Here is a 24108-nt window from a genome sequence, read left to right on the forward strand (position 1 = left end):
TACCAGAAATACCCCTTGGTAGCTGAGCATCCCTGAAATGGGGGTGTCCAAAGAAGGCAGGTGGCAGAAAGAGGTGTTAGTGCAGGCAAGATGGCAGGGTCCGGGGAGTTAGCTACCGGGGTGGGAGCCCAGGCTTCCACGCAAGAGACAGAGCTGGTGCCACCAGAGGTGACTCCTGGCCCCTGGCTGGACCATAGGCTCTGACCATGCCACAGAAAACACCTCCTGGGCCTGGGAAGAATGCTTCACTTGGCCTTCACACGTGACCATGTTCCTGTTTCAGTCACTTGAGTAGTTTGCATAAACCATAGAAGATAAATGTGCGTGCATTTCCAGGCCTCCTTTTAAACTCTGGGAAAGAGTCTGGGGCATTTCATCTGCAGTATCTGTTGAACTTCACCGTGTCAGATATTTACTTGGGACTAATATAAACTACGCTGCCCTAAACAAGCTCTGACATAGGCACAAGAGAACGCCGGGGCAAGGCATGTTTCCTCACTTGCCCTCTTGCTAGGGGGATGGCTGTCTGACCTCTGGACCTATTGCACCCGGAGGGAATGAAACTGGCCAGAAACGGGCAAAGCCTGACCCCACCCTGCTCGTGCAGGCTGATGTTTATTTACACAGAGAGGAGCACCTGGAGGCCACACTGTGTAGTGGTTACTATTACACATAGAACAATCCAGCAAGTGGATTCCCTGGGGTTAGGAAACAATAGACAAAAAGAAGGTTATATTCATCTTCACAGCGAATGCGGGAGGAAGAGCAGTCTGAATTGGCCACGCACGCACCCAAGGAGGGGAGTCGTGGAGCAATCACGTGCCCTCGCTGCTGATTTTGGAGATCAGATGAGATTTGTTGGTCTAGAGCTGCTTTGGCTGAGCAAGGGGCCATGTAGCCTTTTCTACAGCAGACCCCTTGTCTGTGTCTCTTTCTAGGCCCCTGACAAGACAAATGGCTGAGCTGGGGGGTGGTGTGTGTGCACACGTGTGTGTACGTGTGTGTGTGCACGTGTGTGATGAGGCTTCTCCTCCCTGCAGTGCCTCTCAAACATCTGCTCTCAGAGTGGAAGCTGGGAGGGCTGACATGGTTGTTCTTTTGATTTCAGGGAGAAGACACCTGCTTCTTTTACTCCATAGGGTTTTTCTAGGGGCTCAGACTAGGGGAACTGGGCTGTTTCTAGCCTCCTCCTGGCAAAGAAGGCCATGAGCCCACCTGTGTCTAAGATTAATAGAGCTCCTTTCTCCTCACCTGTGATTGGAGGTCCAGGGAAGCCGTGTGTGTGTGTGTGTGTGTGTGTGTGTGTGTGTGTGGTGGGAGGACATCTTTCCATCCACTGACAACACTCTCCAAGTCTGGTCCCTACCTGAGTAGTCCCTAGAATACACCCCTGCCCCACCTTCCCCCTGCCTTTTGCCCCCACTCAAAATTGCGCCCCTCTGCTCCCCATCTTATTCGCCTCAACTCCCACCCCCGCCCCCATAGGCCTGTTTCTTCTCCCTCCAACTATTTACCTTCAATACAGACAAATAACTGAGAACGTGACCTCCAGAAAGGATCGTTTCTTAAAAAGATCAGTTGCCTGAATTCCTTTGGGCCTGCTGCCATTGTTCTTTTCTTTGTACCTCATTCTCCCAGACTCAATGGCAAGGACAGGAATGATTTAAGGGGGAGAGGGGAGAGTCTCCTTAAGGACCTGGCCACAGGACAGGAGGGCTGGAGCTTGTCAGGGCAGAGCTACGTGGTCTGGGATGAGGGTGGCAAACGCCAGGGTGGATGTGTAGGGCAGTGTGAGTGAGTGCAGGAGGTCCGGAGCAAGAGCTCTGGATGGAGCTTGGGAACGTGGGTTCAAGTTCTAGCATGGCCAAGAGCTCCTGAGAGACCCCAGGGGAGTCATTCACCTCTCAGAGCCTCAGTTGGCTCACCTGTACAATTGGTGGGAAGGACAGACTGACTAATCTTCAGCTTGTCTTCCAGCTTGATTTACAAATTGTATGAGGATGGAAATGGGGCTAAAGAATTGAATTTGGTTTCTTTGTGGTTAGCAACTTTTTTTTTAGTTACCGTGTCTTGAACATTTCTGAACGATTATCAACAACACTTCCGTAAGGATTTCTAAGCATTTTACATATATGAATTTTATTTGCTCCTCATGACAACCCTAGGAGGTAGGTGCAATGATTTTTGTTTCCATCACATGGATTAGGAAACCAAGGCATGGAGAGACTAAGACCAGTAGCGCAGCTGAGATTCAAGCCAGGCAGTCTGGCCGCAGAGGCTGGGTTCCTCACCGCCACATGCAGCATTCCAGGCACCGTGCTAAATGTTTGCCAAATCCTCTCCACTTTGCAGTTGAGAAATCTGAGATTCAGAGCAGTTGAGCAACAGTTGGAGGTCACACAGCTGGGAGGCAATAGAGTTGAGGTTCACAGTCAGCCAGTCTCCAGAGCCTCGGCTCTCCCCCATCCGCCTCCACAATCTTGCCAGATCCTCAGGCGCCCAAAGCAAGTTTATCCAGTATCCGTACATTGCAGTGTCTATTTAAGCAAGTCAGTTCCTCTCTCTGAGCCTCAGTTTCCCCATCTAGAGAGTGATTGGGGCTTGGGCCAGCTGGAGGCCCTCCCTGGAAACACCATTTTGGGGATCTTTGAGGCCCCTTGCAGCTCCGTGAAACCATGTAGAGGTGTGGTGCTTCTGGCTGGAAGGGCAGATTTGTGGCCTGGGTTTGCAGCCAGGGAAGCTGGGGGGCAAGGTGCTGGAGCTGGAAAGAAGGGGGAAGCTGTGGGAGACGGGGAGGGGCTGTGGGGGCCATGAACCTAGGAAGACGGCGCGGTTGTATGAAGCAGATGAGAGAGAGAGAGAGAGAAGCCCTTGGGGGAGTGCTCCCCAGTGAGTCTATTCTTTCTTCCTAGGGGTCCCCCAAAGTTCATTGAAGGCACATGAGGGTGCTGGGCAAGGAAACAGGGGCCAGGCCAGCAATGAGCTGAGATAGAGCAGTTTGGGGAATTAACTTTGCTGGGGTTTTGTAAATACTTGGAGATGTCCAGTTATTTTAGAAAAATGTATTTGAAGCTGAGGTGGCATGTTTGTGCGGTTGGACTGGCTTCCTGTTCACGACCGTTCCTTTACATTTCTCCCTTCAGGAACTGAGGCTGGGTTTCCTGCCTGTACCCTCGTTAGGATGTGCACACCAGTGGGCTCCACGCTCCTTTTGGGGTCCCACAGGCACTCTGGGGCTCCCCCTTTCTCCCCACACTCGTGCACACACATTTGCAGCTGCACCATTTAATATTTAATGCTGCTGCGGCAAGCACTGCCCCACGCTGACTGCGTCCTTGCCGGGTTCCTTTTTCCCAGGGCGCCGGTTCCCGGTATGGAGGCCGGCTGACAAACAGTGCCCAGGGCATCCCACGGCAGAGGGTAATGTAATGTGCTTGTGAAATTGGACAATGGGCTTCATTACCAGACAGGCTTTTTTTCACTTTGTAAAGTTGATGGAATCACCTTTGCATAAATGTCACCCCCTTCCCCGCATCAGGCCCCCAAGTATTGGTGCTCAGGGCCCTTTAGATCCCTCCTCATACGTCACAGCTTGGGCTAACTTCCGCTCTGGCTTGGAGGGGTCAGGTTCTGGGCATCAGGGCACCCAGGGACATGGATATATGTGGAGGGCAGTGGCTGTTTCTTGATTCTTGCCCCTCCATGGTGGGTAACCATACATTGGCTATTGCTGCAACAATGGTCAGTAGGGAGGGACGTGGGTGAACCTGGCTTTCAAGCAGCCAGCAAAGGGTAAGCCTATCACATGGGTCTCATCCCAAGCCCCCTTAATCCAGCATGCTGTGGTCTCTGTGCCCAGGGGGAGGCCCTCCCTGGAAACACCATTTTGGGGAACTTGAAGGGACTGACAAAGGGTCAGGGGCTCTGGTTCCAGGCTGAGTCGGGACAGATGAGCAGATCAGTGTGTCAATGTTCCTAAAGGTCAGGGAGAGCTCCCAGCCATTGAGGTTACAGGGACAACTTGGTTCTTTCCAAAGGTCAGCTCACACTCGTGTCTCTAGATCACTGCTGATGGTGCAGGCTTAGGTCCTCTCCCATGAGCTCTGGAAGGGCATTTGCAAGACAGGCACCTTGTGCCTCCCCTCCCCCTGCTTCTTTTAGTCTCTTGGGGCTGCGTCATTGGATGGGCTCAGGACATAGCTCGGCAGACCTCGTGGCTCCGAGCATCTCTGAGCAATGAAGACCGGGGCAAAGAGAGGAGTGGGGGTGGTCAGGTGGGAAGTGAGAGTTTGCAAAACAGGAACATGCCCATTTGTCATTTATCAAAAAATGTTCCCTTCTTTTAAAGCTGTTGTTTCCTCAAGGGAAAACTTGTATTTGTATGTGAGTAAACCGTGCTGGACAGGATGAGAGTTTTTTGTCCCCACGACTAAGAACAAAAAGCAGCTCATTGGTCTTTGGCAGCCAGCACTGTCACCACCCCGTGGCCCCTAACCCCTCTCCCTGCCCTCTCCTCCATCTGAGCAGAGCTGAGACCCGAGAAGGGCTGGCCACACGTCATCCTTGCCCCAGAGTCCTGGCTGGGAGCATGGCTTTGGCCGGGCAGAAGCGGCTGGCCTGACCTGCAAGAAACACCACACCCCTCCCTGAGGAGAGCCTGGGAGGGCAGCAGCCTGATGAGAGGTGGCAGGCGAGGGGCAAGTGTGCTTTGGGGGAGGCCTAGAGGCTGCCATTTCTTGCTGGCTCAGATGACAGTGGAAAAAGCGATGAAGGCAGAAAGTCGGAGTTGGGCCCACTGGCATCCTCCTCTCGCTGCCATGCCAAGCCTCCCCACCATCTCTGGTCTTGGAGACAAAGCCTTGTTTTCTGGAAGACCTTGTCTCAGCCCTTGAATCTCAGGGAGGATGTCATTCTAGGTCAGAAGGAGTTTCCTTCAGAGGACCCGCCGGGCCCCCTCCGCCAGCCTACCTGTCACCAACTACTTGTTTACCCCAAGAGTGTGGACCGTATTCCGACTTCCACTTTGGGTTTTTGGTTTGGGAGACAACAGCCTCGGTTTGGGAGTGTTGCAGGACTTGGTGTGGCTCATCGGCCACAACTCTTTGCAACCTTGGTGGAGGTAGCTAGGGCCGGGGTGAAGCCCGGGCTGCGGCACAGGCTTTCCCCACGAGATAAAACTTAATAGCCAGGACTGCTTTTCCCTCTGCAGTTTTTGGAGCCCAAGTCATCTGCTCCCTATCCCCAGCCCAGGGGCCCTGGGGGAGGTCCATCTAGTCCTGGCAGAGGAGCCTCCTACGGGGAGAAGGTGGTGGTGGTCTCAGCCTCCACACTCATGGAGGAGCGCCGGGTGTGGCGGCAGGAAGACCACTGACGGAGCCGCTCCTGGCTCAGGCAGCCCAAGTCCTTGAAGAGTTTGAAGAGATCGCTTCTGAACTTGACGCCAATGAAAGCGTATAAGAAAGGGTTGACGCAGCAGCGGACGCAGGCCAGGCTGTAGGTGATGTCGTAGGCGATGTCGAGCTGCTTGCTGAGCTCACAGCTGCCGCTGCCGGTGATATTGAAGTTGGCCACCGTCTGGGCCAGGACCACCCCATTGTAGGGCAGCTGGAAGGCTATAAAGACCACGACCACAGCGATGATGACCTTGATGGCTTTGTTGCGCTCGAAGTTGCGTGCCTGGAGCAGGGTGCGGATGATGACGAGGTAGCAGAAGCTCATGGCCCCCAGGGGGATCAGAAAGCCCACCACCATCTGGGCCACCTGGATGGTGATCAGGGCTTCCACGTGCTCAGTGATGAGGGAGCACCGCAGTGCTTGTTCGCTGCTGCTCTTCTGGAGGCCGCTGTACATCAGCTCTGGGGTGGACAGCACCATGGCCAGCATCCAGATGCCCACACAGGAGAGCTTGCTGATGAAAAGGACGCGGGCACGGTGTCGGTGGGCCGACACGGCCTGGACAATGGCCACGTAGCGGTCAATGCTGATACAAAGAAGCAGCAACATGCCGCTGAAGAAGCTTATCTTGTAGATGCCAAAGATGATCTTGCAAATGTGGACGCCGAAGGCCCAGGACTTGGCCGCGCTGTATGCCCAGAAGGGAAGGGTCAGGAGGAAGAGGATGTCTGCCATGGCCAGGTTGAGCAGGTAGGTATCAGTCATGGTCTTGAGCCTCTTGAAATAGATGTAGGTCAGCACAACCAGCCCGTTGCCCAGCAGACCCATGAAACAGATGACGGAGTACATGACTGGCAGGAACCAGGCTTTAAAGTTCCGCACGTCTTTCTTGAAGCATACGGACTCATACAGCGTGTAGTCCACCGTGGTATTTTCTCCGATGTAATCATCTGTGACCTCATCTTGGCACAGGCACACCTGCGGGGACGGGAATAGGGCAACATGATCCAGCTTAGTGAAGTGGTTTCCAGCTCAGCTCAGCGAATCTTGCTGCCCTGGGATTGCCCCAGGGCAGTGGTTTCAACGTGTGGCCCCCACCACTGGCATCATCAGCATCACCTGCAAATTCTCAAACCCTACTTGAGACGAACCATAATCTCAGAGGGCGGGGCTCTATGGATCTGGGCCACTTTCCAGGTGGTTCTTTGGTGTGAAACCAGTGCTTCCCAAATTTTAACACACATATGAATTACCCGGGGATCTTGTCAAAATGCATGTCCTGATTTAATAGGCTGGAACCCAAGATTCTGCATTTCTAATAGGTAGCAAGGGTCTGATCTTGCCATCTCTGAGACACTTGTCACTACATGCCCTGATGGGGGACTGGAAAGTGTCTGGGTTTTGGGGTCAGATGAGCCTTGGGCCAGATAAACACACTTTATCTCTGGGCCTCAGTTTTCTCATCTGTGGAATGGACATGGGTACTATCTCCCTCACGTGGCTGTGGCGAGGGGCCTAACTTAGGTTCTGGCGCCTGGAAACTCCAGGAGAGTTGGGATGTGTGCCTTTCTTCTTGAGCCTCCTTTAGAATCTGCTAGAAAGATTTTTTCCAGGGAGCCTACAAAATACTTGAGCTTTTAAGGGAAAATCCACCTTGGGGTTAAGGTTGAGGAGGGCCTAGAGCGAGAAGAGAGGAAGGCAAATGCTTGGTTGAGAGGCCTTGAAACCCTGGTGTGGGGTGAGCTGCTGTGACTTTGGGCGGTTAGGGACTCGAAGAATTCTATGAATCCCTGGGGCCCAAGGCACGGTGCCCGGCACGCAGTAGGGGCTCAGACAATGTGTGCCCAAGTGCACTCAACTGCACGGCTATGGCAGGAGTGGTTGATGCACCACTGGGCCATAGCCTCCTCAGCTGTGACGGAGTCCTTCCTGCACCTCAGGAAGAGAGTGTGGTTCTGTCTCCCTCTCCCTCTGTGCTACCCTCTTCCCCTACCTCTCTGTCTCTTTCTTCCTTGCAGTCTCTTCCGGCAGATCCCAATCAGCCAGGCTCAGCTGCTCAGGGCTTTTTTTAGCCTGTCTGCAGGGCAGGGTGAGGGTTCAGGCAGCCTGCTGTGATTTTATCAATGAAGGAGGACTCACGTCCGCCTGCCCCGTGCCTCAGCGCACAGCGATGGCTAAGCCTGTGCAGCCTGGCAGTGGGGCTGCAAGATCGCCTCAGGAAGCCCACGGTCCCTCCTCTGGGAAGTGGGCTCTGGGCAGCTCAACAGGGTGGGGTTTGCATACAACTGGGGAGCTGGAGTGACTTTAGAGCTGAGGAAAGGGAGGCTCTTGGAGAGCCTCACTCAAAGTTACATAGCCAGAGTGGAACCCAGTCTACTGACTTCCCCACATCCTGTCTCTGTCTTTCTTACTTCCGAATTCCGAATTTATCACTGTCCTGCTTGGGGACAGAACAAGGACAAACTAATGTCCAGGAGCCTTTTCTCTGGGCTTTGCTATCTTGAGCAAATATCAGTGACAACCCCCTTTCCCTCATGTGGGCATGATGGCAGCCTGGGAGTCCTGGAAGAGGCTGGTTGCTCTCAGCCACCCATGGTAAGGCCCAGGATTTTAAGTCCGGGGTCCCTGGACATAAGGGGGTACACCCAGCCTCTATGAAGCATGCTCCCCACCACCCTGTCCCGCCTTCTCTTTCTCCCCTTTATTACCTCCTGGCTCCAGGCCACCAGGCTTGATGCCTCTGTAGCCTTCAGCCCCACCACATCCTGCCCCATCTGAGCCACCCCCCTCCCCCCCAAGGAAAGAGAAGAATGAGCCCCAGCTGTCTTGTCCCCTCCCCAACCTTCCAGGCTCCACTTGCAGCAACACAGCCCCTCCCGAGTCCTGGAAATGGGAAGCAAGAGGGGAGTGAGTGGTGATGAGGAGGGGGGCCAGGCTGTGGGCTGCAGCCCAAGCTCCGGGGGGGCCTCTGGGATGGGGTTTTGGGAACAGCGCCCAGGTTGGGGCCTGCCTCTGGCCGGAGCTCTTGGAAAGCTGCCCCTCTGGCCTCCAGACCCGGGGAAGCGCCAAATTCTGAAGGACTGCCTCTCCAGTTCTGGCCTCAGCCTCCCCCTCCCCCTCCCCCTCCCCCTCCCCCTCCAAGAGAGCTCCCGCCCCGAACAAATGGAAGAGAGTAGACTGTATGAGTTACAGTTTCTTCTAACTCTGGTACTTCACGGGGCCAGATTTCCTGTCTCCGTTTCTGGGATTGCGAAGCAGAACGTTGTAAACTGGGGGACTTTGCTCCTGCAGAGTTCAGGCCCCCATAAAGTATGTGCACCAACCCCCACCCCCAGTGTCCCAGGCCTCATCCTTTCTTCCCTCCCCATTAAGTGGGGCTCAAATTGGCCTCTTGACTTCACAGAAGGGACTGGGGCCTCCAGGGGAGGCTTCGGCTGGACACTGGGGGAGGGAGACAGCTTTGCGGTAACTGGATAGTAACCAGGCCACCAGACCAAGGGTTCTCTCAGCTCACGTATGAAGTTTTACATGTGTGGCTATGCATACATATGCATAGACTCCAGTCACCTCACAGCCTTTGCTTTGTGCAGTTCCTTCCCACGAACTCAGATGGAGCCCACATTTCTGGATCCTGAATGGGGACAGTGGAAGTGGGGTGGGGGAGACAGTGGTGTTTTATTCCCTGACCCCATGTTTTCATTTAAATGGAGTAAAGGACATTCAGAGACCATCTGTGGCTTTGTAGGGTCACTCAGCAGATGGAGAGGGATGGTCATCAGCTTAAGGAATAACGAGTGGGTTTGTGTCTGGGTCTATTTTCTTCCAGCAAGTGCCCACCTCCTCCACCAGGACCCCAGGGATGGGAAGGGGGGGGGACTTGGGGAGGGGGTATGGAGGAGGGAACAGAGCTTTTCTCGGCCACAGATCTCACCTGGAAAATGACAAGGAGAGCCACCACCAGCACGCTTTTCATTGGTTTCCCTGTAGGAGACAAGGTGAGAAAGTTATTGCGTGGCAGGGCCAGGGATTTGTTATGAAAGAAAGCCTCTGGGAGGGGTGGGGGCACTGCTGGGAACTTTCATCACAAGCCCCAGGCACCACATTTGCCTGGAACATCAGAACCAGATTGTGCCTTGAAGCACCTGGCTGCCTGCCCAGCCTTGCCGCCCTCTCCTCCTCTTTCTCTACTCCGAGGTCCTGGGAAGGAGTGGGATCAGAGGGCAGTCCCTGCTCCCCACCCCCTTCTTGGTTCTTCAGGGTGTCTTCTGGAGTTGGAAAGTCCACTCTGGCCCATACCACCCCTCAGGGCTGAATTTTGATTGACCTTGACTCCTGGGTCTGAGCGGCCCCTCCCATTCCAGGTTATATGGGTAGCACAGCCCTGAGGTGGTGGTGGTCAGGGTGTGTGTGTGTGTGTGTGTGTGTGTGTGTGTGTGTCCTGCACCGTTCTGGTGCCAGTAGCACTGGGGAGCATTTTTCCTACACCCAGGTGAGTGGGCAGCCCCAAATACAGCCCTGAGTGTCTTCTGGGTGAGGCCAGCTGAGGAAATAGGGTAATGTCACAGGGATGGGTGGAGGAGTGAGGTTATTTCCTGGCATCTCAAAGATGGGAAAGTGCTCTGGGGACCCATCTGCCTCCATAGCCTCTCATTCAAGTGACATTCATCAAGGCCAACTGGTGGTTTACTTTGCCTGTTCTCTCAGCCTGCTTTTAGAGCAGGGATCTCTTCCCTTTTACCCAGCGCAGACCCCAAATCAAGAAGGCACCAGGGAATTGTGTGTTGGTGAATGAATGAACGAATGAATGCCCTGCTTCCCCTTCTTCCAAGGGAGAGAGAGCACCAGGATGGCCTGAGGGGACACTGTCCTGTGACAGTGTGGTATGATGGGAGACTTCTCTGAAGTAACTACTTTTTTGGCTTGACTGAAGTGTGTGTATACATTCTCTCTTTAACTTCTTGCTAATCTGGGGCCTTGTGTGATGTGGGAAAGGGGAACGTGTTCAGCTGTGGGGAAGGGACCCTGTCTGGCCTGTCCAGAGAGTGCCCTGGGTACATTCTGGAAGCCAGGAGGCTCTCCTTGAGTCTGAGCAGCAGGCCGAGACCCCAGGTGAGCACAGGCCTGGTGTGCTGCAGTCAGAAGATGGACAGTTGGCTGCTCAGTTCGGCTTTGTAGAGGAGCTGAGGGGCTGGAGCGGGAGCTTACTTCCTCTGAGCCTGAGCAGGGAGGACAGTTCACAGGGTACTTTATGTACAGATCACCTAACCTTCTGGGAGCACCCGGAGGGCAGGAATTGTGCTTTCTTGCCTTTGTAGCCCCCTCCCTATAGTAACAGGACCCTCAGTTCCCAGCCAGGGCCTGGCCCACAGAACAGTCAATAACTGGGGTGCCACCAATGCATGCCCAGGCAGGACTTGCGGGCCGGTCGCACCTCCAGCCTCAGCAGGGACAGGGAAATGCTTCGGACTGTGCTTCAAGCACCTTCTGGAAGCTGGGGGCCCTCTTCCTGCAGCGAGGAATTCTGCTTCCAAGAGGGAGAGCACCGGAGTCTGTTTCCTTGGCCACAGCGCCACCTGCTGGAAGCCTCTCTGCATGACACCCAATTCACACACCGTGTGCTCTGATGGAGAGCCTAACGCGGGGGATTCTGGGCTTGGGGGTTCCTGAGTGAAGGAGGAAGGGCATCAGGCCACATAAGCAAATAGGTATTTCTCTCACGTCAAGCAAGTTATACGGCACACTACTGCTTAGACACGTCTTTCTGAGGCTGACCTCTGATGCCCACCCCCACCAGCTGTCCTCCGAAATCCTGAGGACCTCGCCATCCACCCCTAAGGAGGAAGCCCCCTTAGCTTAGTATGGCAGTCAAGACCCTCATGGTCTGCCTGCACCTGCCTTCCTGGCTGTCTTCTCTTTCTGAGGGCAGGCACCCACTAGCCGGTTGTCCCCAGCTTGCCCCCTTGTTCCCTGGTAGGGAACAGATTGTCATGCAACATCCTAGCCCCCCTCTCCCATCCGCTGAATTACCCGGAGGGGCCCTGCCCAAGCCCACGTCTTTACTTCAGCCACGCTCTCGTCAGGGTCCAACGCGCACAGCCCAGCCTCCACTGACTCATCTTGGCGTGAAGCGCTCGAGGTTTCTTTAAACACGTACAAATATTTCGTTACTCTAGAGAAAGCTCGTTTTGACTGTCAGTGAGAACTGAGAAACCTCAAAGGTTTGATTAAGTCACAACGGGTGAGATACAAGGAGCAAGAGGTGTCTCTATTTTACTCCATCAACCCCTTCTCCTCCTGGGCCTTGTCCCATTCCTTTGCTCACCAGTGGAGGGGAAGAGAAACGGGGCGGGACCAGGGTGTGTGTGTGTGTGTGTGTGTGTGTGTAGATGATTTCTCATTCCAGGTGTGTTGGAAATGGCGGATGAGCAAGGATTTGTAGAACAAAAATAGGCCGTTTTCAAGAAAGGTTATCAAATGGGAATTTAGGGGAACTCTGTGGTGGGACAGGAGCCTGGTCAACGGCCATGAGTCAGATTGCTTCTGTCTGGCACAAAGTCATAAAGCAATGGACCCTGAGCACCAGCTTGGGTGAGGTCACTGACGTTGGGAATCTCAGAGGTTGAGAAGTGGGTGACTTACATGTTGGGTATTTTCTGAGTTCTTGAGTTTCTAGTAATAATCATAATGGAAAGAAAATTCCCTAGAACTCCAACCTGAGCCCCCAGCAAGGGAAACTGCCTCCCTGTCTGGGAGGAGGAGACTGCTGGTCAGTTACTCCCCCAAATCCTGAACTTCCATCTCCACATTTTCCGGGCCCTCAAGGCTGCCCAGAGAATTATAGCTGCCCATCAGCTGCCCCCCGCAAAGCCCCTGCAGACTTTTTCCTCTCTGGAATTCCTCACCTGCTGACACTTTTTTTTTTTTTTTTACAGGGGGCAGGGTTGGAGGGAGAGGAGGCAGTGGAGAAGGGGAGGGAAGAAGCAAGGAAGCAGTAAGGAAATTTGGAGAGAAGGTGGGAGAACTGGGGGGGGGGGGTGCCCTTCAGGCAGTAGGCAGGGCTGTTGAACCCTGCAGTCACTGTGATATCAACTGTTTTATCCAGTGATATTCAGATCCCACTGAGCTCTCAGTCCACACCAAACCCTTCCCAGGTCTGATAATTTCATCCTCACAGAAGACCTGACATAGGTATTCCTGGTATCCCCATCTGGCACTGAGGAAACTGAAGCACAGCGAGATTGGTAATTTTCCGAGTCACACGGTCAGCTAGTAGTGGAGTTGGGCTTTGAATCCTTCCATCTCCAGAAACCACACTCCTAACCCCTCTTTTGTTCTTCCCTTTCGTCTTTGTGTATGTCTCCCTTGCAACATCCTGTGAGCGATGTCTTGCGATGTTTATACTATATTCCCAAAAATAGAGGCCCAGAGAGGTTAAGCCACTTGCTTGGGGCCACACAGCTTCTAAGAGACTGATCTGAGATTAGAATGGAACTCTCACGACTGCATCCCATTACATTTCTGATGAACCCACTGTGTATAGGGACCTCCATGGGGCAGGATGGGAATCCTCACTTTCCCATATCTTACGGGTCATCCAGTTCTGTTGTTTCTATCCCCCTAACATCGCAGAACTGGCCCCACATCTGCCCTGACATAAGGGCATTTGACTTATTGGCCTCTGATGAAAATTGGATTTGTTATCCCTGCCACATCCCGCATCCCTTGTTCCTCCTTGTCTGGTTTGGTGACGCTTACCCACCTTTCAAAACCCAACTGAAATGCCCCTCTGACCCATGCTCACTATTCTTTTCTTTGAGCTTCCCAAGTGCCTCACGCTCGCCCCATCAGCTTTGTATCTCTCTCTGTCTCAGTGGCTTGTTGACATATGTGTCTCTCACTCCACGAGACTTGTCATGCCCCAATTCGCCCATCAGTGATAGCCGATGGAAAGAAGGTGCCAAACCAAGAGGAGAGATTTCTCCAACAGCCCCCTCAGGCTGTACCATTCCCACCCCCACCCCCACCCCCACCCGGCCAGGCCCCAAAAGGCCGGGAAGCGTTGGCCCTGAGTTCCTTCAATACCCCTCTGCCACCATTTCAGGTCAAGCTATGAGAGAGAAGTCTCTGATGGACTCATTTTTTTCTTCTCTGCTTTGGAGAATTCTGAGGTCTTAAGTTTCCTCCCTCGAAGGTGGGGAGGATGCTTGGAGTGGGGGGTGCTCATTCAAATCGTGAATCAAAGACCAGTTCAGTCCTGCTTCAGTGTTTTCATTTTGTGTAACAGAAACTCTGTCTCCTCGCCCACCTCTTGCTCCCTGCTGGGCAGATGAAGAGAGAAAAACAGATCCTCTGTGGCCCACACGCCTTAACCAACCGTCCAGAGTCCGTTCTGAGCAACGCTTCTCTCAGTGGCTTCCCTTCTTACCAGCATTTCAGGCTTGGCCGTTGGGGCTCTCTCTTGAGTTGAGTGAGGCAGGCAAGAACATCCCTTTCTCCTAAACCAGAGGTTGCCCTCCTTCCCCCCATCAAAGCCTGTGAGACTAGCTCCCCAAACCTAGGTTGGGGAGGGGTGGGGGACCCTCAGTGGTGGACTAGAGAGCTGGTTCTCACAGGCCCAGGGAGCTAGTTGTGTACATCCTTCCCTGACTCTGTGCTCAGCCATTTCATCCCTTGAAATTGTCTAAGGCTTGAAATTAACCATGGCGGGAGAATTTACACAATGGAAATTGGCAAGAACTACCAATCACAGCCTTTCCTCCTAGGGGGATGGGGGGGGGGAGCAGGTTTTCCAACATTTCCCATCACACCACTGGGACCCTGCTTGGTTTCCTTCACAGAGGTCACACAGAGAGTCAGGGACCGCTTCTTAGGGGGTGATGCCTGCGTTTTGTGATTATGGTAAGTGGTGGGGGTCTGGGGAGTGGGATTAGCGAGCAGGCTGGTGGCAGGAGAGGAGGTTGGAAGAGATTTTTAAAAACTAAAATCAACTCAGAGTTCTTGATGTCATTCATTCATTCCACAGATACTTTCTGCTCACACCCCCAAAGCACCTGTGATGGAGAGGTAAAGATCAGACCCCACCTTCCCAGGAGCCCCAGGTGGTGGGGTGGGTGGCTACTTTAACCCCTTTACAGCTGATCACTCTGTCCGCCCAGGGTTCCGGGCAGGTGTGGGGGAGGTAGAGTAAAGGCAAGAAGCTGTGGTGTGGTGGGAGGAGTATGAGGACAGCACCAGTGAACCTTCACTTTTTAAAGCCAACCTCTTGCGGCTTTGAGGCCGCCGTGGTGCTTCGCTTGCTGGTGAGAATGAACCATCCAGGAACCTGGCCTTTGTAGCCTCAGCCGGGTCTGACTTCACAGCTGAGATTTACAAATGGGGTGTCTGGAGCTGGACGTACCCCTCAAAACCCTCTCAAGAGCTTCGTTCCCTCTAGTTAAGACTGAGGTTAGACCAGAGGACAGGCTTTTTAAAGGGAAAACTCATCTGCCAGGGCAGAAAAAGCAATGAAGTGACACAGAGGCTGTGCTGGAGGCCTGGGCTCTGACTTCAAACTGAATGCCCCATTGCGGTCCCATCTCCCATAGCCCACCCAGCCTTTAACCTGCAAGAGGCGGCGGCAAAGCCAGAGAGGTGGGCAGCCGGCTTGCATTTGCACCGCCTATACCACTGGCACAAGGCATCATCTCCTATTTACTCCTCCTCGCAACCCTGAGGTAACAGAGCTTCTGATCCCTGGTTAGCAGGTGATAAAGGTGGAAATCAGAGGGAAGGCGGGAAGCGGAGGGGCCCAGAGCCCTCTGGGGAGACTTTGTCCCTGATGGAACAGGTCCTAGAGAGCCTCACCCATCACCCCAAGCTGAGATGAGAACAGGTGCCGTCCAGATCACCACCAACCCTAGCCCTGCAGCCTTCTCCCGTCCCTACTGTTCTAGAAAGACACAACCTCACTCTGCCTTGTCTTTCCTAGTACCGATGGTTACCCCCTTCCCCAGGTCTGACAGGTGCATCCACCATGCCTGGGAGAACAGGGTGGCACTCTCTGGGAGCAGACACCAAATTCAGAACCTGATTCCTCAGGAGGCTCCTCCATACCTTCCATCCCCCTCCTCCACCTCCATTCCACAAAGTCAGGCTGGATGTCAGAGTGACCCCAGTACTGCTTTTTCTCACATAGGAGGCTCACTCACCCAGGTCCATGACACTCTCTGGGCGGCTGAAACCACACAGGAAGGCTGTGCCGGGTCTTGAGCTCTCACTGTCTGGGGAGGAAGTGCTTTTAAGTTGTGAGAGCAGCCACCCTCTTCTCTGCCCCTCCTACCCCTGCTCCTCCCTCCAATCCGGCCTCAACCCTATAGTGCTTTCTGGAACCAAGGGGAATGAGAAGGTGACAGTGATAGCCCACTCGCTGGTCATAGGATCATGAATCATCAGGTTATTTATATTCAAAAAGCCCCCTGTATAGTCCAACAGACAGATCCCAGCCCAAGGCAGGAGAATAAGGGCCAGTTATAGATTTGACACGTGTTTATAGACTGAATCTCACGGGCCAGAGAATCAGAGGTGAATGAGGGGTTATCTCCATCCTTCCTCTGCCCTGCTCAGTGTCACAGGGAACTACATTTCCCAAACAATTTTGCCTCCCAGCTTCTTGGGTAGGTTTGGCCAATGGGAGGCATTGAATGAATGAGAGACATTGTCAGAATGTTTCTTCTTTCTCTTCTCTTCCTTTCCTTTTTTTCTGACACCTTTATTGAGCTATAACCCACATATACATTTAAGATTCACTCTTTTTGGTTTTGTAGATTCACAGAGTTGTGCAACCTTTACCACAATCAATTTTAGAACATTTTATATCACTTTCCCCTGCAACCCTCCCCCTATTCATTAGCAATGACTCCCCATCTCCCCTCCACCTTTGCCCCCTGCCCCTGGTAACCGCCAATCTTTCTATCTCTATACATCTGTCTATTGTGGGCATGTCACATAAATAGAATTATATAATATGTGGCCTTTATATCTGGCTTCTTTCACTTAGCATAATATTTTCCGGGTTCATCCATGTTATAGCATGTCTCATTTCCTCATTGCTTCTTATGGCCCAATAATATTCCATCGTATGGATATACCACATTGTATTTATTCATCATCAGTTGGACACTTGGGTTGTTTCTACTTTTTGTTTTTTATGAATAACGCTGCTATGAACATTCATTTACAAGTTTTTGTGTAGGGCATATGCTCTTATTTCTCTTGGGTACAGACCTAGGAGTGAAATTGTGAGGTCATATGGCAATTCCAGGTTTAACATTTTGAGGAGCTGTCAAACTATTTCCCAAAGTGGCCTCATGATGTTACAGTCTCATAAGTTCTATATGAAGGTTACACGTCCTTGGCAAAACCTGTTATTGTCTTTTGAATTCTAGTCATCTAGTGGTTATGAAATGGTATCTCATTGTGGTTTTGATTTGCATTACCCTAATGGTGTTGATCATTTCTATATTTCTTTGGAGAAATGCCTATTTAAATCATTTGCCCAGTTTTGAATTGGGTTATTTGTTTTTTTATTGTGAGTTGTAATAGTTCTTCATTATTCTGGGTATAAGTCCTTTATCAGACATAGGACTCATAAATATTTTCTTCCAATCTAGTAGATTGTCTTTTCATGTTCTTTTTTTTTTTAAGTTTATTTATCTATTTTGAGAGAGAGAGAGAAAAAAAGAGAGTATGTGTGTGTGTGTGGGGGGGGGGACAGGGGAGGGGCAGAGAGAGAGAGAGGAAGAGAGAGAAAATCCCAAGTAGGCTCTGCAATGTCAGAGTGGTGGCTGACACAGGGATCACACCCATGAACCATCAGATCATGACATGAACCCAAATCAAGAGTTGGATACTTAACTGACTAAGCCACCCAGGTGCCCCTGTCTTTCACCTCTAACATAAAATTTTTAAATTTTAGGTCCCAATTCATTTATTTTATTTCATCACTTGTGCTTTTGGTATTCTATCTAAAAAACCACTGCCTAATTCAAGTTCAAGATTTAACTTGTTCCTATGTTTTCTTCCGACAGGTCTATACTTCTAGCTCTGACATTTAACTCTGATCCATTTTGAGTTAATTTCTATATATCATGTTCTCCTCTATTCCCAATTTGTTGGAGTTTGTTAAATGCTTTCTCTGTTTCCACCTTGGTTTTTGTTTTTTTTTTGTCTTTTATTCTATTAAATATGGTGTATTATGTAGGTTGATTTTTGTATGTTGAACCAGCCTTGGATACCTGGGATAAATTATTGGGTTATGGTGTATAATGTTTTTTTTTTTTTTTTCAAAAAAAATGTTAAGTTTACTTATTTATTTTGAGAGAGAGAGAAAGAGAGAAAGGAGAGAGCAGGAGTGCAGTGAGAGAGGGAGAGAGAAAATCCTAAGCAGGCTCCTCGATGTCAGCACAGAACCCACGGTGGGGATTGATCTCATGAACTGGGAGATCTTGACTTGAACTGGGATCAAGAGTGGGATGCTTAACTGACTGAGCCACCCAAGAGCCCCTAATCTTTGTTATATGCTGCTGAATTGGGGTGTTAACATTTTGTTGCGGATTTTTGCATATATGTTTATAAGGGATAAAGGTCTGTAGTCTTATTTTCTTGTGATGTTTTTGTGTGGTTTGGGTATCAGGGTAAGTCTAATTAGAGATCTGTCAATTTTTCAAATCTCTTCAGTATACCAGTTTTTGGTTTTATTGATTTTCCCTACTTTTTTGTATTCTCTATTTCATTTGGTTACATTCTTGTCTTTATTCTTTCTTTCCTTCTACTTGATTCAGGTTTAGTTTGGTCTTCTTTCTCTGATTTTTCAAGGTGAGAGCTAGGTTCTTTATATGAAATCTTTCTTCTTTTTTTCCCCAATATAGTCATTTATAGCTATAAATTTCCAAGCACTGACTTAGCTGCATCCCATAGGTTTTGATATGTTGTATTTTCATTAGAAGCATTTTCTAATTTCCTTTGTGAGTTCTTTGGTCCACTGATTATTTACAAGTGTGTTATTTAATTTCCACGTATCTGTGGATTCTGAAATTTTCCTTCTGTTATTGACTGTTTTTTAAAAAATTATTTAATGTTTATTTATTTTTGAGAGAGAGACAGACCACGAGTGGGGGAGGGGCAGAGAGAGAGAGGGAGACACAGAATCCAAAGCAGGCCCCAGGCTCTGAGCTGTCAGCACAGAGCCCAATGTGGGGCTCGAACTCATGAACCATGATGTCATGACCTGAGCTGAAGTTGGATGCTCAACTGACTGAGCCACGCAGGTGCCCCATTCCTTCTGTTACTGATTGTGATCAGAGACTATCATTTGTGTGGTCTTAGTTCTTTTATTTTTTTTAATATTTTTATATGTGTAGTTTTTTTTAATGTTTATTTATTTTGAGAGAGAGCAAGAGAGCAGGGAAGAGGCAGAGAGAGAGGAAGAGAGAGAATACCAAGCAGGCTCCACACTGTCAGCACAGAGCCCAACACAGGGCTCAAACTCACAAACCATGAGATTATGACCTGAGCTGAAATCAAGAGTCAGACCTTAACCAACTGAGCCACCCAGGCACCCTGATCTTAATTCTTTAAAATTTGTTGAGATTCATTTTATAGCCTAACATATGGTCTATTTGGAGAATGTTCCATGTGCACCCGAGAAGAATATGTACTCTGCTGTTGTTGGGTGAAGCAGTCTATGGACATCTGTTGGGTTCAGTTGATTTATAGTTGGTCAAGTTTTCTGCTTCCTTATTGATCTACTGCCTAGTTTTTTAATCCGTTATTGAAAGTAGGGTTTTGAAATCTCCGACCATGATTGTTGAATTGAGTATTTCTCCCTTTGATTCTGTCAGTGTTTGCTTTATGTGTTTTGGGGCTCTGTTTTTTAACTGCATATATGTGTATTTGTTATATCTTCTTGATGGATTGATCCCTATATCATTACAAAATGTTCTTCTTTGTCTCTATAATCATTTTTTGTCTCAAAGTCTGTTTTGTCTGATATTAGTATAGCCTTTCAAACTCATTTGTGGGTGTTGTTTGCATGGTATGGCTTTTTCCATCACTAGGGTGTTTCCTTCTCTGCTTCCAGTGGTGTCCCCAGCAGTGGCTTCATGTCTGTGATCCTAGAGTCCATCAGCCAGCCCCTGCTGCTGTGGTGCCGGTACCTGATGAGTACCCCCACCTTGGCTGCAGCTCCTGCCCTAGTTTCTGGGCTTTGGTAGTACTACTTTCTTCCTGTGTCCCTCCAGCCGCAGGGATGCTGGAAACTTTCTACTGTTATTAATCTCTGGGCAGCCTCACCATCCCTTGTTTGACTTCTCAGCTCTTCCATCACCTGGATAACTAGCCCCCCATATTACATTGATTTTGTTTTAAATATCTAGAGTGGGTCTTGCTTGTTTCAACCCTGACTGATACAAGGTGATTCCTGTCCCCAAAGAATTTAAGGTACAGAAGAAGTTAAAGTTAGATTATACCCCTGTTCCCTACAGTTATAACCAAAACCAAGCATGAAATGATGCTTTACCTAAAATAAGGGGGAAAAAAATCCAAGATTTCACAGAGCAGATGGGCAAGTAGATAGAATAGGATTTCTTCTCCCCAGACATATGAACATTCTTTTGGGGTATAGTGCAGTGGGCTTAGCTCCCTGTATGACCTTGGGCAAATTGCCTCCCCTCTCTGGGCCTCAGTTTTCTCAAGTGCAAAGTGAGGAGACTGGGCTGCCTAGAAGATGCCTAAACTTTGGCATCTGAGACTCTGAAGTGCAAGACTTTTTTTTTTTTATGGCATCCTGCTTATTATTTAACTACTCCCTGTTATTCCAAATCCCTAAATGGAAGCATGAGAAGACCTCATTGAACTTTTCCTCCAACCCAAAGGTTTTGGCTACTCTCATTGGCATCTGGAACCCATTTGCTTTTAGGGATATGGGCAATCTCTTGAACCAGGTGGAGAGGATCCTCAGGGGTTATATCTGGGCAGGGTGTTGGTAAGGAACGTCAGGACAACTTCAGTTTGGAATTATTCCGGAAGCTTCCTCCTGGAGCCCTTTTCCGTGTGCCAGATGCTTCTAAGAAAAAATAAATTCAGAGGCAGAAGATCTGTGTTCTAGTCTTGCTTCTGCCATAAGTTACTATGTGACTTTGCTCAAGTCAGTTCCTCTCTCTGGTTCTTGGCTGCCCATCTAAAAAGTTACGGGATTAGACATAATCTCCAGACTCTCCATAAGCTCCAGACTCTCTTTTCAGGCTATTCCTTGTTATCCTTAGGGATTTTCTTGGTTCTCTCACTGGTATAGGCCACCATGGAAAGTCCGCAAGTACACTGGGAAGGACTAGAGAATTTTGTGGCAGATACACCACGTTTTTGGGGGTAGAGAGATAATGGGCTGCTACTGATTCTGGTCTCCTTAGTAGCTTCTGCCTGATGCTAAGTGGTGGTGCTCACTTCAAAGCCTTTTCCTCCTCTCACTGTACTGCCAAGCCCCTCCAGCTCTGGCTACGTGGATGTGGCATGTTGTGATCTGGGAGCCTTCAGTTTCAGTTTCTTAGCTGGTCTCTGAGTGAGACGTTGGGGATTCCCTAGTATTTTCAACACTGATTATGAGCTTTCCCTCATAATCCCTCATGAGTGTTAGCATGCAGTCAGTGACTATTTACTGTGAATACACTCTTTATGGGAGGTGCAGTGTAGGAAGAACTCAGTATGACTTTCCAAGTCCCATCCCATCCTTGGAGACTCAGGATGGCCCACCTCCTCTGCCCTTTCTTCTCGGCACTTCCATAGCACTTTAGTTTGGTGACACCCAAACTGGTATATACGGCCATGGCACGGGAACTATTTTCTATTCTGGAATAGACTCTATGCTTCTTGAAAACAAAATTGTGCTGGGTACTTTTCTGGGTCGTCTTTGCATTGTCTCAAACAATGCTGTGATTTAAACAACAACAACAACAACAACAACAACAGATTTTTTATGTAGTTTGGTATAATTCAATAGTAGTTCAATAATGGGTCCCACAGTGATATCCTCCATCATGGAGGGTTCTGTCTCATCGCACTTGTTATGGAGCATGTGATGCACGTTGAGCAAGAGACTTGAAGCCAGCTTCTTGAGACTGTTGCCTCTTTCCCTCTGGAGAATCTTAGAAGTCAAAGCAGAGACTCCAGAAGTAAAGCCCCTTACTGATGCTTAGGGGCTCGTGGGAGTGGTCACGATCATGTTCAAGCTGTGCCACGGATGTGCTTAGTCTTATAAACTGAAGGAGAGGTCTTTCAGCTTATGTTCTCCATTTGGAGTGCCATGAATACTCCAAAGTGTCCATACAAAGGACATGTCCATAACAGAAGCAGACACATAGTGCTTGCTTATATCCAGGGCATCTTAGGACCACTAGGTCTTTGGTCTTTTAAAGACTGATTGCCGGGGCACCTGGATGGCTCAGTCAGCTAAGCGTCTGACTTCAACTTAGATCATGATCTCACGGTCCGTGAGTTCGAGTCCCACATCAGGCTCCGTGCTGACAGCTCAGAGCCTGGAGCCTGCTTCAGATTCTGTGTCTCCCTCTCTCTCTGCCCCTCTCCCACTCGCACTCTGTCTCTCTCTCTCTCTCTCTCAAAAATAAAATAAACACATAAAAAAACTAAAAAATATAAAGACTATTGCCTTACAGAAATGGAGGCTGTTCAACACTGAATTCCTAATAAGCAGGTGCCTGATACACATTTAATTGGTCGCTAAAGCGACTTTCTTAAGATGCCAGCACTTCCTGCACTTTTTTCTTGGGAATTCCCTTTTCTCCTCTTAAATTTACTTTGTTGGGAGTTGACTATAGTGGTCTCAGCAGCAGCTTGAATGGGACCTGTATTGTGGCAGAGCAGAGAACACTTTGGTCCCGGGAAATAGGCCCTAGGACATCTGTTTTGGTTCTGCAGTGACTTCCTTTTCATTCATTTTACAAATATTTGACAAGCATGTACGTGTCAGGCATGGCTGTGGAGTCTACAGAGATGAACACCCGTGGTCCCTGGCCTTTCCTAGCCCACTTGGGGCACAGTGGATGTAGCAGTCAGCTCAAGCTGACAAAATACCATACATTGGGTGGTTTAAACAACAGAAAGTTATTTCCGCACAGTTCTGGAGCCTGGAAGTCCCAGATCAGGGTCCAGGAGAGTCAGCGTCTCTTTCTAGCTTGCAGATGGCTACCTTCTCACTATGTCCTCACATAGCCTTTTCTCAGTGTGTGCAAAGGGGCGGGAAGAGAGGGAGAGGGAGAAGGAGGGAGAAAGTGAGGCCTCTGATATCTCTTATAAAGACATTAATCCTATTGGATCAGGGTCCCACTCTTACGACCTTATTTTAATTTAATTAAGGTTAAGTAATTAACCTTAATTACTGCCTTAGAGGCTCCACCTTCAAATGCAGTCACCCTTGGGGTTAGGGCTTCAACATATGGGTTTTGGAGACACACAAACATTTATTCCATAATAGTGGGGAAGATGGAAAAATAAAGAGGCAGTTAACCCATAAGCACTAAAAGTACAAAAATGTGCATGACAAGGCATACATTAAACTCAATATGGGAAGGGAAGAGGTTGCAAATGGAGAGGTGTCTAGGAATATGATTGTATTATTCATTATACCTTTATATATTTAAATATTTCAGAATATTTTAAAAATAATGGAAGACAAAATATAGTACAATGTTGTAGGAACGAATGGAGTAGGGGTGGGGCAAGCCCAGGAAGCCACTAGAGCACACAGGAAGGGAATCAGGAAGGCCATGAAAAAAGTGCCATCAAAGAGGAGTCGGAGTGACCCAGGGGAAGGAAGGAAGGTAGTGGTGAGTGATCAGTAGCGAGTGCCAAGGCCAGAAGTGTCGCCCAGCAGACCTTGAACAGGTTGCTTACTTTCTCAGCATCTCTCAGTTTGGGAGTTCAGGACACAGGGAGAGCCACACTGTTTAACTTGGCCTTCTTGCAGGGAACACGTAGCCTGTGGATCAGGTTTCTGGCCTTCGTTACCTGAGCGATGGGTAAGTTGTATTTGGCACGTGAGACATCTTTTGCTTTCGCTGTATCTTTGGAGCGAATGAGTCTCTCTCTGCTGTTGTGATGTGTCAATAGATGGTGTGCAAAGCATTTCCTAGAGTTGACTGTTCCTCACGACTCTGCTTGTCCATTTGTTCATCCATCCATTCACCTGGCATCCATTTACTGAGCCCCTACTCAGCCAGGTGTTGAGTCAAGTGCTAGGACTTGAAGGCCCGATAAACCACAGTTAACTAATGACCAAAGAGCATGCCAACTAATGGGAAGTAATAAGTCTCTGCATATGCATGGAGCTTGCATATTTCTAAGCACATTCCTATATCTTATCCATGTAACCTCCAGGGCTACTCTGTTCGCTATGTTTCAGTTTTCTGATTAAGGAAACTGAGACTTCCAAGAGAGAAAGTGACTTGACCTTTGATTCCAAGCTAAGGGGCTTTTCCCATCATGCCAGACTGACGCTAGGCATGACCTGACATACATGAAAGACAGGTCCTGGCTGTCCCCCTCCTTGCCTGGAAAAGATGCCCTCATACTACACTTTCTGCACCCTGTCTTATTCTCCGAGGATGTGCGTACTGCTTTTGGGGAAGTCCTGCCCATGAGCAAAGGTTTCTAAGAAGGAGCAGGGAG

General features: G+C 49.7%; 1 protein-coding gene across 1 annotated transcript; it reads right to left on the reverse strand.

Moving 5' to 3' along the window:
* Nucleotides 1-2207: 2207 nt before the first annotated feature.
* CCR7 (C-C motif chemokine receptor 7) lies at nucleotides 2208-15906 on the reverse strand. The gene is made up of 3 exons (XM_049636011.1): nucleotides 15582-15906; nucleotides 9326-9375; nucleotides 2208-6372 (listed from the first exon to the last, which is right to left on the reverse strand). Exons 1-3 carry the CDS (start codon nucleotides 15589-15591, stop codon nucleotides 5293-5295), a joined length of 1140 nt encoding a protein of 379 aa, XP_049491968.1. The 5' UTR covers nucleotides 15592-15906; the 3' UTR covers nucleotides 2208-5292.
* Between the last annotated feature and the right edge of the window lie 8202 nt (nucleotides 15907-24108).

The sequence above is a fragment of the Panthera uncia genome, chromosome E1 (genome assembly GCF_023721935.1).
Source record: "Panthera uncia isolate 11264 chromosome E1, Puncia_PCG_1.0, whole genome shotgun sequence".
Classification (NCBI taxonomy): domain Eukaryota; kingdom Metazoa; phylum Chordata; class Mammalia; order Carnivora; family Felidae; genus Panthera; species Panthera uncia.